The sequence below is a fragment of the Tamandua tetradactyla genome, chromosome 2 (genome assembly GCF_023851605.1).
Source record: "Tamandua tetradactyla isolate mTamTet1 chromosome 2, mTamTet1.pri, whole genome shotgun sequence".
Lineage (NCBI taxonomy): Eukaryota > Metazoa > Chordata > Mammalia > Pilosa > Myrmecophagidae > Tamandua > Tamandua tetradactyla.
The window spans coordinates 159,189,292-159,207,696 of record NC_135328.1 but is presented as its reverse complement, the minus strand read 5'-3'; the positions used below and the strand labels follow the sequence as shown (position 1 = coordinate 159,207,696).

Sequence of the window (18,405 nt, the reverse complement as noted above, 5' to 3'; positions counted from 1 at the left end):
GACATTTTGCACTCTTTTGATTTAATGCACCGAAGAGGATCTTTAACTCTTGGTCTACACAAGTGCAAATAAAGGTTAAATCTCTCACTAACCATCATGAACTAGCCTAATAACTCACAAGAGGCTCTGGAAAAAGAAACCGAGAAAGCAGGTGTGCAGACATGATTAAAACGTGCAAACCCAGCACAACAGCAGGCAGAAGTACTATATCGTCACGTCTCCCCAGTACTGGCTGAGCGGTCCGCCTGCAAGGGAACTTCTGCGCCAAAAACACGGTCCGGGGAGCCGGGCCTACTAACACTGGGGCTTTTCTTCAGAACTGTGTTCCGACCGGAGCTTGCGCCGAATGCCGGGGCTCCTATTGGCCAAGCGCCTGGGGAGGAGGAGACTGACGGGGAGAGAAACAGGAGGAGGGGAGAAGGGGGCAAGGCCTTTCCCTACCCCCTCCCGGGCCCCCTCCGCAGGCAGCCGCCGCCGCCTTGTGCGTGGTTACTATGCAAATTGCAGCGATTGCGGAAATAAACAAGAGGGTAGGGAGAGGAGAGAGGGATTGCCGAATCGATTGCAACTTCTGCAAAGTCTCGTACAATCCAAAGCACACAAGGCAAAACCAGAGAGAATCTGAAAACCAGCCAGCCTGGGTTGGATCGCTTTCAAAAGAGGAGAGAGAAACAGTGAGAGAGGGAGAGAGTACGCATTGCAATTGCAAAAGCCTTCTGATTTGGAGTTAAAACAATAATAATAATATATATATATATATATCCAAGAAGCCTGCAGTTGGCCAACAGCTTTTTAAAAAAATCTCTTCCGGGTTTTCAACGATTCCAAGTTTATTTAGATATTTTTTAATGCAAAAAAAAGGTGACAACAAATGAAGCAATTCGTCTGAGCATTTTAAAGTTTCTCACGTACTCTTTTTACATTGCAATGGTACGTGGTACATCTTAAACTTTCTATTTTGCATTTATACGATATGCGTTTTATAAAAAACAATACTGATTGAATGATTTTGTTTAATGGGTAGTACGTTAACATTTCTTTAGCTTGCATATGCATTTAAGTGATTGCTGGATAAATGTCTATTGTGATGGTTTTGTTTTAAAGATGTAGCTTTGTGGATGGCTTTTTTGCTATGTGCATCAGAGACCGGGTTTCCTTTTTTTTTTCGGGATTTGAAAAAATTGCTGAGCTTGACAGTTTTTTTTTTTCCCCTCCCTTCTAGCGCTTGCTTGGTTCCAGAAAGGGGCGGGTGGTGGGGGGAATCCTGTACGTGCTCGGTTCTGTAAAAAGACGTCTGGTCTCAGCAGTCAACCTAACCCGAAAAGAAATGTCTGGACCCGGAGAATAATTGACGATTCGATGCTCTAATCAATGGGACAAACATGGGAGATTGACAAAAGCTTTATCCAATCACTAGGAAGCTTAGGTGTACAATGGTTTGCCATAGCCAGAGGAGGCGGAGTAGAGTAGATCTGAAGTTCTCTGCGGCTCTGAAGGGGATGGTGTGGTTCAAGCTGTCAAAGCTATAAGCTCTTCCGGATTTAGCAAGCACAATAGGAAAGAGTTTTAGAGTTTAAGAGAAAAAAAGGCTGATTAGGAGATTTTTGCATGAATCTTATGCTTTCTTCATTGCTCTTTGGAAAAAGAAAAGTTCTGCTAGAAAAATATTTAACCTTATATTAGTTATTATTTTTAAACTGGAGAAAGTTGCTATTTTGGCAGATGAGGTTCAACTTCTTTAGGAAAAAAATGTGTGGCTTAAAAACTTGATTGGGCTGTGGGGCTGTAGTGAGCTTTGGGAAGTAATATATCGCATGCTCAGCTTTAGGTGGGAAAGTCCTCACTCTGATTGTCTTAGAAACTTTGGCCTTTCGAGTACTTTGAAGGAATGTGCAAGCCTCTCTTGAACTCTAAACAACAGTTTTAAGAGAGAGAGAAAGTGTTTCACAGGTGGACTGACAACTGCCTTGTACATGTGAAAGAAAGAGAAAGGAGTAGGTTTTCTTGAATTCTGCTGTTTAGGTATATGGTTAGTAGTAAATAGGGCATGAGGACTGGCAAACTTCACAGTTCTACTTGTTACCACAACAACCCCTGTGGAAGAGTGGAGTGTGGAAGATTGTTGATTTGCTAACTCTTAGATGGCCTCTTGGACAAGTCTTTTGACACTAATCCAGTGGAAACCAAAGCCAGTAGCTTGTCTTGGAGACAGTTACTGGCAGCCTCTGACTAAAATATATCCGTCTCCTCCTGCTCTATGAGCAGTGTAGACACCTAATTCTGTTGGGAAGTGAATGGAAAATAATCTGGGCTCTTTCCCATCTTTGGATTAAATTCCCATCAAGCTATTTCCCAAAGCTTTAGGCCTTCCATCAAATCTGGTTTAGAAATTTAATGTAAAAAGCCACTTGGATGCTCAGTTCAGCAACATGATTCAATTTAGGATTATATACATATAAGAACAATCTGCACACAAGTGACCAATAGGTCAAAAAATAGAGAAGGAAAAGTTTGGAAAATGCTAGTTAATAAAGTTAGTCTTGGTAAGAAGTACGGAGTTAATGGTGCTGTCACTTATGAACCCCAGTTGTATCTTCACTGCTTTGGGCATTAAAAATCTAAATCATATTAATAAGATCTTCCTATTAAGTAACCTCCAAAATAAGAGGTATTTGAGATGTACATATAAGTGAAACCTTATTGACGTAATTTATATATCTAAGAAGATTTCACTAAAGCTGGCAAGGTAACGTTTCTGCAAATAAAACACAGTAAATGCAAGACTGGGCTCTGTGCCAGGAAGAATATGGATAGCAGAGAGCATGACAGGAGGCTCCTTTGCGCAGAGACAATCCCATTTCAAGGCAGCCTCCCAGCACTTGCAAAATAAATGACTGGAGCGGTTATTTCCAATAAGGGGTTTATCCTTCCTAACAACGGGTCATTTGTATGATTGCTAGTTTCCAACTAGTTTTCATACTTCACCTGCGTTTCCTAAGCTGCTCTTTCTACTATTCTTTCTTTCTTCCCTCCTCCCTCCATTTCTGCTCGCTCTCAAATGTCTTAGTATCTTTGTGAACTCTTGAGCAAGGATTTACTGTTGCAACTTGGGAAGAGGGGAGAGAGTCGAAAATGTTTTTTACCCCCAGACTGCCCTTTGAGGAACATCTGTTTCTTTGTGTGTGTGTTTAAATTTATGCCTGTTGGAGAGAAAGTTACCAGAAGCCTTTCTGTAACTGTAACTCTTCTACTGTATTTTTCTCAGTCTTGTTTCCAAAGGCTGTAGTTGGAACTGGGCTTGGTAGTGTGTTTCCCCCGCCTCCCCTCCTCCGCGGGGGAGGGGAGCGGGAGCTGGCGGAGATAGGAGAGAATGCAGGAGCGGATGTGAAGGGTTTTGGTGCTGAACTTGGATCCAGCCCTTGCCTAGAGGGCGCAAACAATCGTCCCATATCCAAAAGTCTTACGAAGGGCGCCAAAAGTTACTTAAGATAATATTGCTAACCACAGAAAGCTGGAAATCGCGGGCATATCGTCTGCTACAACAAAAGAAGTTTTTAAAAGTAGAAATATTAGTATTAAATTACTCTTTTTCCTATTTATTTCACACACAGAAAAACAGAAAACAAGCCAGTTTTTTTAAAATCCTTTTTTTCTTTTTCTTGAGTTCATTTAGAAGTAAGAATCTTTGCTGATTGGGAAAGAGGCAGATGTGAAGTGTATTTTTAATGCACCAAAAGTAAGATTTTAATCTGCCCCTGGAAGTTTCTCATGAGTACACCCTCGGAACAATAACTTCTCACTGTGCCTCAGTTAAATGTTAGGACCGTCAGCCAGAAACTTCTGTCGAGGAAACTTGGAGCGCGTTGAAGTTATAGATCCCAGCAAAGGTTTTCGTAGCCAGGGATCTTGTCTCGGTAACTCGGCTTAGCTTTTTAAGGACATTTCCCCCTTACTGAAATCCAAGAGGAACCAAGGAAACAGTTGCTTTGGGTAGGATAAAAATGGGACTCTTCATTAAAAGTTTATCCTTATTTATCCTCACCCCTGATACATGATCTGAAAGATTCCCAAGGATATTCAAGATGGGGGGGGGGGGTTGAACATTCGGGAATCATTTTAGTAATAAATGGAGAGCAAACATAAAACGTTTTAGACAGATACAGAATATTTCAGAGGACTTTGTTCTTTCTCTGGTAGCATATTTCTTGCCCCTTACTTTTTCTTTCTTTAACAGGTCTGAATGAGAGTGGCCTTAACACATCACTTCACCTTGGCTTGCACAGTGGGCATTCCTATAGGAATTTCCTCTTTTCAGAGACTCTCTACATAACTTCCACTGAGGTGCAGATTCCTCTGTGTGCCAGTGTCTTTCAACGTGAACTCCCTTCCTTTCGGAATTCTGAGTAAGGTTTGCATATGTGGCAGAATGCAAACCCGAGTGAGGGAGAGGAGGAGGAAGAGGTGGGGTGGAGGTTGGAGGAAGGAGGTGTACTTTTTTTTTCCCAGGGGAGAGGAGAACCTAAAGAGAAAATATGAGGTTAAAAAAACTGGAAAAGCAGGCTTATTGGCAAGTTGCCAAACCCTAAAAACCACCCCCCTTTTCTGCCAAAACAATACTCTAGCAAACCTAAAATAATTGCAGGAAGCCCTTTTCCATTTTAAAAACTATTACCTGGGGGAGGGAAAAGAGGGGATTCTTAAAAGACACCCTTCCAGAGGTGCCCCAGATATAGGGACGGTAATGATAGACTATGTCCAGTTTTGGGCACACGCTTGTGAACCAAAAAATCTTCCTTCCCTAAGGGGACATCCCTTTCACAATTTTTCCTCTTAAAAAGAAAACGATGTCACAGATAAGTCATCGTTGTTTCTGAACGTGATAGAACTTTTTGTCTGGCGTCTGTGTGCAAACCCACTAGTTTCACAGTGTTGGGAAGGAAAACGCTCATTAATCTCCGCCTCCCTTTCTCCAGGCATCCCTACCCCCCAAATCCGGTGAATCTTCTGGGTGAAATTATTCCCCACCGCCCCCGCTTCTAACTGCCACAGGACTGAAGCTGCACAAAGTTTTCAGGATTTTGTGCATAATTACCTCTGCCGACGAATCTATTCCCACAAAGCTTCATTGGAGAGATTACAATGCTTTGAGCCATACCGCATTTCAGAGGAGGAAAAAAGTTACCTAGGAGGGCTGATTTTTTGAAAAAAATTTGCATACATGCAAATTTGCCCCTGGCCTTCTCTCCGGTTCTATACTTGCCCACACAGTAGCTCGGGGGTGCAGGGCAACCTGGCAAAGTTGCCCAAGTCCTTAAATGAGGTCCGCGAAGGTCTGCGGCGGGGGTTGGGGGATGGGGATGAGGAAAAGTAGTTTTGTTTGCTTAAGCACATCCTGTGGCAGCCTATAGCTGCCCGGGAGTACAGACTGTAACTGCTCCTCACTGCGTTACCCAGTAATGCGCTGGGGTGGGGGGGGCGGGGGAGAGGAGAGCGAGCGAGCGAGCAAGCGAGAGAGCGACCGTGTGAGCGAGCGCGAGCGGCCGCGGAGGCTCGGGACCCGGCTGGCCGCGCGGCGCCGCAGCCGCCCCCTCCCCCACGCCCCCCCCCACCCCGGCGGCGGCGGCGCGAGCGGGCGGCGGCTGTGCGGTGCGGTGCAGAGCGGAGGCGGAGGCGGGCGCGCGGGCAGCTCGCGGGCACCCGGCCCGGCTGGCGCGGGAGCGGGAAAGGGTGCGCTATGCCTTTAACGCCCGCGTACAGTAGACATGTATAGTGGAGTGTAGGGAAACTCTAGGCGGGGTTAAAGTTCAGCTCATGGAGCGGCAATAGCGCTGGCTGGCTGCAGTTGAGCCGAGTTGGAAATGTGAACGCAAGAAGCAGGCTTGATTTTTTTTTTCTCCCCCCCTTCTCTCTCTCCTCCTCTCTCCCTCTCTTTCTCCTTTTTCACCCACACTCACGCACACCTCCAAACCACACACTCAGACGCACACACACACACACACACACACCCCACCGCACAGCAGTTATGTATTCTCCGCTCTGTCTCACCCAGGTAAGCAGCTGTTTGGATGCGGAGGGTGGAGGGGGATAGAGGTTGCGGGGGCAGATTTGGGGCTGGGCAAGGGGTACCGGTGACCGCTGCGCCTGCTGGGCCCGGGGCATGTGTCTCCGTGTGTGCCCGTGTCTGCGCGTGTTTCTCTGTGTGTGCGCGCGTGTGCCCGTGTGGCGGAGAAATACAGCTTTAAGAAAGTAACTTTGTTTCCATGCGGGTGCATTCCTCTTGCACGGCCATTTGTGTGGGCACATGGCTAATGGCGCCCTCTTATTAACGATTTAATTAATATCGGGGCGATTTAATGCGGAAAGGCGGTGTATTCAGTCGCCCCGCACGTGTTTCGGCGGGGTTGCAGCCCATGACACGCTGAAATCTGGACTCAGCGTTTCTGCTTCCGAGAGCAGGATTCCTGTAGTTCCGCGGCGCCAGGGGGAGGGGGCCGCGTACGGAACCCACCGCACTCTGCACACTCTCGGCAATTGAAACGTTCGTGTGCGGGAAGAACTCGGGTCTCTGCGCTTACGGCCGGGTCACCGGAGTCCGCGCCGCGGCGCGTCCCCAAACTCTTACTTTTGTTTATTGTTTGTCAGCGTTCGTGGTCTGGCCGCGGGAGGGACGGGGGCCGGCGTCCCGGGCCCTGGCCCTGACAGCGCCCCTCGGACGCGGGCCGGCTGCGGCGACCGGGCCCCTCGGCTCGGCGAAGCGGGACTGCGTGGACGCGCGTCCCCTCGCGCCGGCCGGGTGGAGCCTGCGTCCCAGCTCGCTCGCTCGCTTTTCCCGAGTGAAAGTTTCGGTGCTCGAACGAGCCCACGCTGCGTAGAGCAGCGAGTGGCGGAGGCCGTGGGCCGCGCACCGGGAAGAGCTGGACGGAGTTGGGCTCCCGGGCGCGAGCCCCAGCGGCGGCCCGGGCCGGACGCGGCTCCCCCCGCAGGCCGCCGCCGCCTCCTCCCGCCGCCTCCGCGCGACTCCGGCAGCTCTGCGCGCAGGACGGGGGACAACTTTTTCCCTCCGACTCAACTCGGAGCGTGGGTCTTTCTCGCCCTACAACCCCTGGCTCCCACCCCCTCCCTTCCCATCCTTCCCTGGTCCGCTATTTTGCGGCTCCAAATCTGGTCCCTTCAGAATATATTATTTATTTTCTTTGACTGAAAGACGTGAAGTCGAAAGGATTTTGCGCTAAAATTTCTTTCTTGAAAACAAGTGTGCACCTTCATGCTGCTTTGATACATTGCAATTTGACCATTAATCACCTAGATGAAGTTGTATGCTTCAAGTAAAACCTTTATTCACCACTCCCTTAAAAAACCTGCTTCCATTTCTTGCCTTCTTTTAGCAGGAGATAACGGTTTAACCGGAATACTTTCTGGAAGGGTAAAGAGTGTCAGTAGTTTTTCCTCTCTTCTCTGGGTTCTGGATTTATTTCCCACATGACATCCCTTCTTATTGGAATATCTGACAGTAATAATACCGGTTATTTGATCTCAGAAGACTCTTAAATGCATCTTTTATGTTGAAATGGTCTGTTTGGGATTTAGGCCTAGCATTAATAATGGATCGCAGTTGCTTTTAGTTATTGTGAAAGTTTTTTTTTTTTCTACCTAGCAAACTTTCAAAGTTCATATTTTGATACCTTGTGGAAGTATGGAATGAAACTTTTCCAACCACTTCTGGCAAGGTTCATAATTGCATATGGATAAGATGCAAAGTGTAAGATAATTTGAATGAGTTACCCACTACAGTGAAAATGCTGAGATTGGAAGGCTGAAGTTCTAGCTGGCAAAAGTTTGCTACACATAGAACTTGTAAATAATACCAGTATGCTGCAATAGAGGGAAAGGACCCTGACGGATACATTAGCATCTTCTGAGGTGAACTCTGTAAGATAAACTTATACTTTGGGCTTGTGCATATATGAGGATACCTATGGATTTGTGAAAGCTTAGAGCATAGTCAGGTTGGTTTCTCTTGGTTCATGGGCTGTTCTCACGTAAAAATGGTTATTTTTCTCTTACATATTTGGCAATTTGATTGATACATTCACTAGGCCTTCTAGTGGATACACCTCTAAGAGGAACATTTACTGAAGTTTATCAGTTTGTGAAGAAATTGTACACCAAATGGTGAATGAGGTCCCATATATTTTATGAGTTCTTCTTTCAAAAATTGATTTACAATTTATTTAGCTTGTGGGAACATTTATAAAACTTTAAGGGCTGTTTTAGAAAGAAAAACTTAGGTAGTTTATTACTCATTAAAAAAAAAATGTCCAGGAAGCACAGTGAAAAAATATTCAAAATGAAAGGATAAGCTCCATTTACTTGTATACGAATCTTGAAAAGCTTTACTAGGAAAACACCAGACCTCTTACTTTAATCCATATGGGTAAATCATAACCAAATCAGGTACTTGGCTATAGTGTGATAGCAGAAATTTATAGGTGAACCTTTAAAAGAAGTAGTTTCCAGAAATATCAGCATTCAGTGGTTCTTAAACTTGGCTGGCTTTCAAACAGATCAACATTTAAGATGCTGATTCAAAATCCTACCACTTTTGAAACAGGTTTTCAGATTTGTTTTTATTGGTGGCCTGTAACTTTCTCACAGTTTACAAATACATATGTAAAATAGTCTTTGTTTTCTCTTGAATATTTTGAAATATTATGGAGCTTATGGCGATATGTACATGATTTATAAGGGTATACTATTTTTTAATCCAATCATTTATGTTATGCCTAGACAACTTCTGTAAGCTAGTGATATTCTTTAGTTTTGATATTCTGGAGCTTAGAAAGGTACACTTTAAAAAATTAACTGGCACTTTAATCGAGCACATGTAAGTAAAGTTATACAAAATACTGTGTACTTTTATTTGCACATCCTTGCAACCTTTTGGGAGTAATCAGTTGTAAGTACTTTTGATGCAAAATTGGAGACTTAGATTATTCTTCATGGCTAATTGAATAGTTGGCCTCGTTTTAAAGTTCTTTATGATGAGATATGGGCATTTGGTTGGCAGGTAAACACAAAATGAACATTATGAACACAAATGAAGACAGTTTGCAAATTTTTGAAACACATATTGGAGTATTTTTGAACACTTAAAATGCCATGCTAGAATGTTTATTTGAAATGTTTATCATTAATAAAGGTTTTTGATAAGGTTAAGTTTTAACACAAATATGAATTGCTTAGAGCCAAGTTATTCTTTGCATTGTAAAATGGTCTGAGACTTGAAAATGAAATCTTCCTTTTGGTGAAAGCTTACTTTGTAGTTTAAGGTGGTCTCCAGGAGTTCTTTGCAAAATACTAGTAAGCCTTGGTCCCCAGCATGTCCTGTCCATATAAGAATATCAGTCAGTGTGAAGGACTATTTCAACCATTAAATTTATGTATTTTAGAACATTTCAAGGATGAGCTCAGAATTTAGTAATGTTTAAATGCCGTCTGGCGTATAGTTTAGCAGATAAACTATGACTTGAAAAATACCCCCCCTCCCATTTCTGTCTTCTAAAATATGGGTAAGAAAGATTCTCAAACATCAGAATTTTAGAAATGCTAATGGTTTATGGTAAGGAATAATATAATTCTTGCATTTTTCTCTATTCTACTTCTACTTAAAGAATTCACACATGTAATGAAAGCTAACTTCTTTTGGACACTTTTATTGAAAAAGAGCAAGTTTCAAAACTAAACTGGATAAACAGAGCCTGAACGTGTGCAAAGAAGAAAAAAATGAAATGTCAATTGTTGAAATGATTTATTATGTTTTATATTAATGCATACTTTTAAAAAGTTATATTTAGTGTTTAAATGATTGATTATAACTTACAGTATTTTAACAGTCGTGACGACTGTTAAAATACTTTACCAATTTTAACTCATTTTAGATTACATTTGAACATTTGAAAATTTAATACTCGCTTTAATAGTAATAATATTTTGGACAGAAATTACTTGTGCCTCCAATGTATATATTTAGATGGATGTTACAGACTGAAAAAGAAGACATTTTGTAATATCTGTCTATCCTACATCCTTAAAAAAGTTAGCAACTATCTCTTTGGTTTTCTTACCCTCATTTATTTGAAAGTAAATAATTTATCTTTTTTTGGGGGGAGGGGTTTGCACAGCCCAGCAAGTTATGTAAGATTAGCGAGGGTTAGTTAATCAAAAGTTGAATGCACTCAGACGACCTTCTGGAGATTACTGTTTAATTTTTTTTCTTTAATTTTATATTTATATTTCCTAAGAAAATGTGAGGTATGACAATCAAATATTTTGAGTAAAGCAGGAAGAATAATTTAAATGTTTTAAATTCAGTTTTATTTTCACATTACTTGAATTTTAAGAGGCAACCATGAAGATTTTACTGGAGACTTGTAAACATTGAATATACCAGGTTCTCTGTTTGTTTCCCTGTGAGAAAAAGACTGAAATACATATATTTTTAAATTATTTCATAATTTAGGTATGATTATTACTGAGGACTTTTCAGAACACTCTTAGTAAAGTAAAGGTATTTATTTGTGTCAGCGTTGTCACAATGATGCATTTTATTTGCTGACATATATGCATTTCTTTGTTTTTTTCCTTTTTTTTCTTTTTGATGCATTCCCATAGTGTCTGCAATTATGTCTTAATATATATCTTTTTTTTAGTTTAATAAACATCAAATGCTTTTCTTCTTTTGTATATGGACCTACCAAAATTTTCTAAGTTTTTATTTAAAAAAAATTATGTGTAACTGTAATAGTTAAAAAGAGAATTAAGATATTACCAAGATGATTAAGAAGCAGATCTGAGTCTATATGCGTTATTTTTAGAAGGAAAGTCTTTGTTTTCATTGATTGCAGAGCTGATTTTTGCTGTTAGGCTCCCGTAAACCTTGACTGGCATCTAAATGTTTAGGATTTGCCAATCTGGCGGCCGGGCCCTGGCTGTACTACAAGTAGTGGGGTCAAGGCTGGAGCAAAATTAGATATTCTCCCTTGAAATTGGGTTAAAATTATATATTGTTATAAGTGTTTAGCTAAACTTCACTTATTATCTAAAGGATTTAGGAATTAGAGCCGATAATAGAACCTGATGTACTTCGGTGAACACAGGAAAACATTAAAAAACTGTTTAGCAATTTTCTTCTTTCCGATCGTGAGTAATGATACTGATAGTTTTCTTTTTCTCTAACCCGGCCCTCTGACTCCCTATGAAGATCCTGTGTATGGTTTTGTTAATGTAATGCTTGAATCAAATTTCAAGTGAAATGATAATTTTCTTAGGGTGAGCATCTGAAACAAATGTCATTTCCTTTTGCTTTAACTATATTCAATTTTTAAAAAATTCATTTCCTTAGGATGAATTTCATCCTTTCATCGAAGCACTTCTGCCTCACGTCCGAGCCTTCGCCTACACATGGTTCAACCTGCAGGCCCGAAAACGAAAATACTTCAAAAAACATGAAAAGCGTATGTCAAAAGAAGAAGAGAGAGCAGTGAAGGATGAATTGCTAAGTGAAAAACCAGAGGTCAAGCAGAAGTGGGCATCCAGACTGCTGGCAAAGTTACGGAAAGATATCCGACCTGAGTATCGAGAGGATTTTGTTCTTACAGTTACAGGAAAAAAACCTCCATGTTGTGTTCTTTCCAACCCAGACCAGAAAGGCAAGATGCGAAGAATTGACTGCCTCCGCCAGGCAGATAAAGTCTGGAGGTTGGACCTTGTTATGGTGATTTTATTTAAAGGTATTCCGCTTGAAAGTACTGATGGCGAGCGCCTTGTAAAGTCCCCACAGTGTTCGAATCCAGGGCTCTGTGTCCAGCCCCATCACATAGGGGTTTCTGTTAAGGAACTCGATTTATATTTGGCATACTTTGTGCATGCTGCAGGTAAGTGCGATGGTGAGAAGCCGTTCCGCTTTCTTGTATGTTTATCTTTCCTGATGACCTCTACTTATGCCAGACCATTCCTGAACTCCATAAATTGCAGGCTGCATACATAAAGACTGTGGTTTCAAATACAGACCAGAGTCAGAATAGCCAGAGCCCAGTGTTTAAGGTGCCACCTTCATTCAGGTAGGAAAGCAGTAGCTTTGAGAAAATTCTCGCTAGGTTGAGTTTTTTTGCTAAGTGGTATTATCAGAGGTGTTCACTTAGCTAGGCTGATCAGAATGTGATATGTTTAAACCAAAGTTTTTGATGATGGGTGAGAGAAACCCTTGTGAAAGGGAGAGATGGCCTTGTGAACGCCCTTGTAATAAAGAGTATATTTTAACTGGCAAGTGAGCTAGTTAAAAAGTATTTAGTTTGGTAGCAAGGCAATATTTTTAGTTGCTTTTCTTCTGGGAGTGTTTTTAACCTACTGGGGCTGTTTGAAACCCCCTGCCAATTAAAAAGAAGTCAGAGGTAAGGTTACTATCAAACTGCTGATCATTTATGAAGGAAAAATAATCATGTTAATATACAAACTTAGTAGATTTGTGTTTAGGAATTCTTAATATTGTCTAAGATAGATAAAGGAAAGCAATTGATTATTTAAGTAAGGATGAAGAGGCTACTTATACAAGCAACAACGTGTCTAGCTCATGAACACATTAAGAAATCAATATTGATAATTGATTTAGTGAATTGCTTTGATTTCTTAAAAAATTATATATTGTTTGAAGGCTAATATCAAGGAATGTTTTACCTGTGCATGTTATTTAGAATAGCGTTCAGGATAAAAGAATTGAGAACTGGATAAAATAATGCATTTCTACTTTGTTCTTTAGTCTTGTCTTAGACAAAAGACCCATTGTGTTGTGGGAAAGCTCAGGTCTTGTGTAACTTGTTGACTGTTTATGTGTATTATCGGTCTTGCTAGATTACCTTCATGGCAGTTACTTGAGCCAAATGGAAGAAAGAAGGTTGTGGAATCCTACCAGTAGGTTGTTTGGGGGTTCACATATTTATTTATTTTTTCACAAAGGAGAGAGAAGATGATACCTATAAAATCAACATCGCATTGTTCTGTAAAACGTTATTAATTATAAAAATATTAGATATTTCTAAAATAAGTCAGCTGATATCCTATTCTCTATTATTTTTTTCAATATGTGTTTTAGAAAGAGAACTTTTGTTATCCATCTGTCCTTACGTAAGAAACTGGAGAAATTAACTTTGCAAGCATGTCAGATCATCATTTGCATTCTGTTGGCAGGGGATAGACGAGTATTTTAGAAGATGTGATCTGTAAGTTTTTCAAATATTTGGGATTTTTGAAAATGTATACTTAATTATAAGAAGTGCTTGTTGCTTTAGCCAGCTCTAGTTCACATAAATTAAAAGACAGTACCTCTCAAATGTCCTCTAACTAGGAACCAATTAGCCCCTTTTTTAACCCTATTCTTGGTCGTTTGTTTTGTCTATGGGAAAAGCAAAGTTAAAATTTTTAAATTTATTTATAGGTGGAGATTCTGACTGGGAAAAGCCTGGTGCAAAAAAAAAGTCTGGGTGTTACAAGTTCTTTCAGGGAAAACTCCTTAAAATCTTTCGTTTATCTTTTAGATGTTTAGAAAAGTAAGCACTTTATAAACTATAATAAATGCTTTAATTGACCAACATAGAAATTTGAGCGAGCCCTCAGGTGGTGAAGGTCATGGTGTGTGCTTCCTTGCAAGGTAACATTGAAATGAAATGCCTGTTAAGTTTTTATCAGTGTGAGCAGTATTCATTCTAAATTTTAGGCGTAAGCATTTCCTTCAGATTTAAAGATGAACAGCTTTTCTAGCTATTCTCGTTACTGCGTATTCTCTTTCATTGTTGATAGTTTGTTATTAGGCTGTTGCACGACATCCTTGCGCTCATACAGTTGCTGGTGGTTTCAGTACCTGAAGGGTTATGTTGTTATGATGACATTTAGGAGGTTGCTTAGGAGAGTTAGCATCCGTATTGCTTATGAAAGATTTATTGACAGCAGCATGGATCAGACTACCTTTTGGTTTGGTTTTCCTGGTGTATCCCAGAATCCCGTTACTCCTGAGCGCCAGCCAAGTGTTAGGCCATTGGTTTTCGCAGGACAGCAGTAATGGCGGCTTCAACAGGAAGATTGAAAAAAAAATTATATTAAGGGCCTTTTGTCTGAAAGTATTTAAAATTTGATTAAAGAGATTTAGAGACCTGTTATTTGTGGGAGAGAAGCAGCCAATACAAATATGAGGTAGATCGGTCAACTTACATACAACTGATTTGACAAGCATCTGTTATAATACTGAAGCTTTGTAAACACTAAACAATGTTTTTACCTCTTTAAAAGTTTTGAGAACTTGCCAGTATTGGCAGGAGGCAGAGACTCTGAAACGTGCTTCAAGATACATGCCAAAACCATTGTGGCCTTTTCACCTGTAGTGCGTTTTTTTTTTCTTTCTGTTTTAAAATATTGTCATTTTTTTCCTTCCAAAATGCCTTTTCCCCCCCAGATGGCCCCCAAAATGAGATCTTCTTTTGCTTTGAATAATATAGACAATGATTATTGTTTAAAGCCTAGGCCTCTTCTTTGGTAGGAAGTAGAAATCTTAGAGAGAATGCACATGAAAATACTGGAAGCTGATGCAGATGCAATCTTTTATTTTCAAGCAGTGGTGATTTATTCTAAGAATTATTGAGGTGCTGAGTTATAATACAAAGCTACATCCCAATTTTTCTCTCTAAATCAAGTAGCATAAGAACTGTGAATTTTTTGGCTGATAAACAGTAACAAGTGTACTGAAATCTGAGTGATTCTGCAAGCCTGAGAATTTCATCTCGTTAAAAGTACAAAAGAGTAAGACCATTTTATGCCTTTAATTTGGTCTCTTTTTGAGTTGTCCTTCCCAATGTATCATATGACAAGTTGAAAGTATTATGGTATTGTGGCAAATGGTTTTCTTTGTGGGAGTCTAACAGTAAAGCTAATTTATGACCAGTCTTTACCAGATGATCTGTATCAGAATCTACAATATACCCGGCACGTGCCAAGGTCACAATTTAAGTTGTTAAGGTCATAACCTTAGCCACCAGGCATTTGACCTTTTAGATAAAGTTAACCTTTGTTCATTAGTAGGCACTCAACCGAGAACTTTCTGGAGAGTTTTTTTTTTTTAAAACTGCTTCTGTATAACTTCTGGTAAGGTAATCAGATTCTAGAAAGATTCTCAGTCAAGTTTGTTAAATTTTGTAAGAAGTTTGACTTTTAAGGGGCTCACCACCTAGACAGTGGTAGATGACTTTATCTAGGTCGTAGAATGACAGTGTCACAATTTATTTTGGTTGAGAAAAGTGCTGTAGGGTAGAAAAAAGTGCTGCAGCAACTGTTTGGAGACATTTAAAAGCTAAAATGTAATGAATGGAGTTATGTTTAATTAACTAAGGCTTTTGCTAATTTTCAAGTAACATGAGGAGGCTCAAAAGCTAAATCACAATGAACATCTTCACATTTTGCAGTTGAGAAATTTTCTGAGATTGAAATATTTTTTAGTAGTGTTTCAATTCACTTTGAAAGACTAACAAATGACCAGGCTTTGTCAGGTAATTGCTGTAATTTTTAATTAACCAGTGTTGGGGTGAATTAAATTTGTCCTAATGGTGGCACACATACTTGTTAGTTTTCAGGTAGAGCGTGAACACTTTTGCCCCAGTAATCTTGGAGTACAGTTGTTACTGATTGTTTCCATACCACCCCCATTACTTACTAGTTCTCCTTTGACCACAGACAGCAAACAGCAAAGTTCCAGTCACTTGTGAAAGCTGTTGCAGCGTCTTGGAAGCTGGTACCTGTACTGTAAACCTGAATGACAGAATTACTGATTACCACATTACTTGTACCATATTGTTCGCCTAATTATGCTGTCGTGAATTCTCATTTTAAATTATTTAGATTACTCTAGTTTTGTTCTGATATGTCACGTATTATTTCATTTAAATAAAAAGAGAGATACACCCATTCAGGTGCGTTTTCATTTTATTTTGGCTTTGTGATTGCCATTCCTTCATATAGTAATAGAGAAAGCCATGATATGCAGATAGACCAGATGGTCATGTTGACAGATTGAGAATTCACTTCCTACTGCTTTAGAGCAGGTGTAAGATCAGGAGTGTCTGTGTATAAGCATGTGTGTGCTTCGTGTGCATGTGTGTGCACATCCAGGCTGCACAGAGAGTGCTGTTCAGAGCAGGGGGAATGATTTTTTTTAAAGCTAATATCTTAAGTACAGTATAACTATATGGATAAGATTATCAGTGCATATAGAATAATTATTTAATAAAAACATAATGAATAATAGTGGATTGTTATAAATTGTTATACCAAATCATTTACTTTTCATTTCTTCTTATTTTTTTTATTTAAGGTAAGTTCCTTTAGCTCAAGGCAGCATTGTATATCTAAAATAGATTCAAAATATTACATTAGCAGTGTGTGTGCATGTGTGTGTAAGTGTGTGTATGCATGCTTATGTCTGGGACGATGCATTATGTAAACTTTTTCAGTATTTTAATAAAGTCTTTAATAGAAAGTTGTGTGGGTAGTTCTGTGATTTGTAAGAATAAGGAATGTTTGGAAAAAGGAGTGAAACAGAGATATGGTGATAGTTAAGATAGAACATGTGCTGCCCTATCTCACGTTCTAACTCCAACTTTGAACTATATTCGAGGTGGATTTTGTAGCTGATGGGTCCACTGTAAGTTCCTGGTATATGTTCAAATATGCATTTTTATTTATGTTTTTTTAATTCTTCAAAGGAGTTCGCACTAGTGGTCAACAAATTTAAGATAAGGATGGCTTTTACATCCTTGATTGTTTTCTGTGTGACTTGAGGAAAGTAACAATATCCTTTATCTAGGATGCACTGAAAAAGAAGGAAATTCAAAGGCAGACAGTATATAGGAATAGGGAGAAATAGCTGTTCTGGAGTAAACCTTTGAATGGAGTTCAGTTCATTTATGCCTATGAGGTTTGAGTGTTGGTAAGAAAATTACCCAGTGCTGCTGGCTTGGATTTGCCTTGTAGTCTTTTCCACCCAGTGATGAATAGCATTAATTTAAACCTATTTAAGGCTAGTGTGGGAGAAACCACAGCCTTTGTTGTGGTCACTGCTGTACACAGTAGGACTGGGTGTTTCACTTGGTTAAGGCCTCAAGCTGCTTCCAGAGGACATAGAACAAACTGTCAGCTTTTTAAGTCTTGCACAAAAGCAGTAACAATTTTAATTGCTCACAAATGTCAATATAGATTATTGAAAACAATTTTGAGAATTAGAATAGGAGAAAAACATAACATACAGTGTGAGTTTGGTGAATGTGCTACACACTGGTTCACTGTCATTTCAGCAGTAATTTCTCCATGATTATTTAGAGGTAGCTATTGTTTTTAAATAAATTATAAATTGTAAATCCTCTGGGTGTGTGGTAGGGGAAGGAAAAAGTCAGGTGGAGGAGGAAGAGAATGAGTGAACTAGCATGCTTTGTTAAAAGAAACATAAAACGGCAAACTTGATCGCAAACGGAGATGCTCTAAAAAGTGTTTCAGTTTAAGTAATGGCTGTAAAGGGATCCTGTGCAGTGAGATATCAAGTGGGGAATTTTATAATCTACTTACCCACAAGTTTTTTTTTTTTTTTTTTTGCAACGTTTGCTTTAGACTAAAAGAGGAGTTGAGGCTTTGGGGGTTTCTGTCTAAAGTTTTAGAAAGAGAAGTTTCACAGAAATTCTTTTTTAGCATTCAAAAGTCCAGATAGGGGTACTGTAGCACTCATCTGCCTGGAAAAAGGGCTCTGATAGTGTTTACTCTTTTTGCCATATTGCTTTTAAAGTTATTATCTGCAGTGACAACTTTCTGGCTCTGTCCCCCTAAGACAACTGGAAGATGCGAATTATTGATCTAAGCTCGAGTGTCCCCGAACTTTCTCTAGCTGCTGCATAAATGGAAATGACTTTTCCCTGGGTCTTTCCCAAAATATTGGAGAACAATAACTCATGTTCTATTACAGTAATTCCACGGCGTAGAATAGTCTATGTTATCTGAGGAATTAGTCCTCCTATAAATGTTTTCTTTAAATAAACATGGCTTAGGAGGCAAAGAAATAAGTCCAGTAAATACAAATCACAGCAGCCCTAAAGCAGAGGACATTCTTGCTGCTCTGTTTGTAGAACAAGCACCTTAAATAAGATAAAATTTAAAGAAAGAAGTTCATTTGTATTAGCTTTTTTTTTTTTGCCAAATGTTGGTCCTCTTCTTCTTATTTTTTTCTTTATTGTTAATAATCCCGAACCCAAAAATGAATAGATTGGTTATGATAACCGGAGATTGAAGTGAAAGAGCTGGATGTTCTTTTTCAGAGAACTTCAA

At 39.9% G+C, this 18,405-nt stretch overlaps 1 protein-coding gene across 4 annotated transcripts in view; it reads left to right on the top strand.

Annotated features, from left to right (window-relative positions):
• The first annotated feature begins 560 nt into the window (after nucleotides 1–560).
• NFIA (nuclear factor I A) overlaps nucleotides 561–18,405 on the top strand; it is a 373,058-nt gene continuing 355,213 nt past the window's right edge. For 2 of the 4 annotated variants that reach the window (XM_077149471.1, XM_077149469.1), the window contains exons 1-2: nucleotides 5,676–6,049; nucleotides 11,402–11,933. In XM_077149471.1, coding sequence (XP_077005586.1) covers nucleotides 6,023–6,049; nucleotides 11,402–11,933 — 559 coding nt within the window. In that variant the 5' untranslated portion in view covers nucleotides 5,676–6,022. Of the gene's footprint in view, nucleotides 931–5,673; nucleotides 6,050–11,401; nucleotides 11,934–13,147; nucleotides 13,275–18,405 lie in introns of those variants that run through there. The other 2 variants (XR_013170882.1, XM_077149470.1) reach the window with 2 other exon arrangements.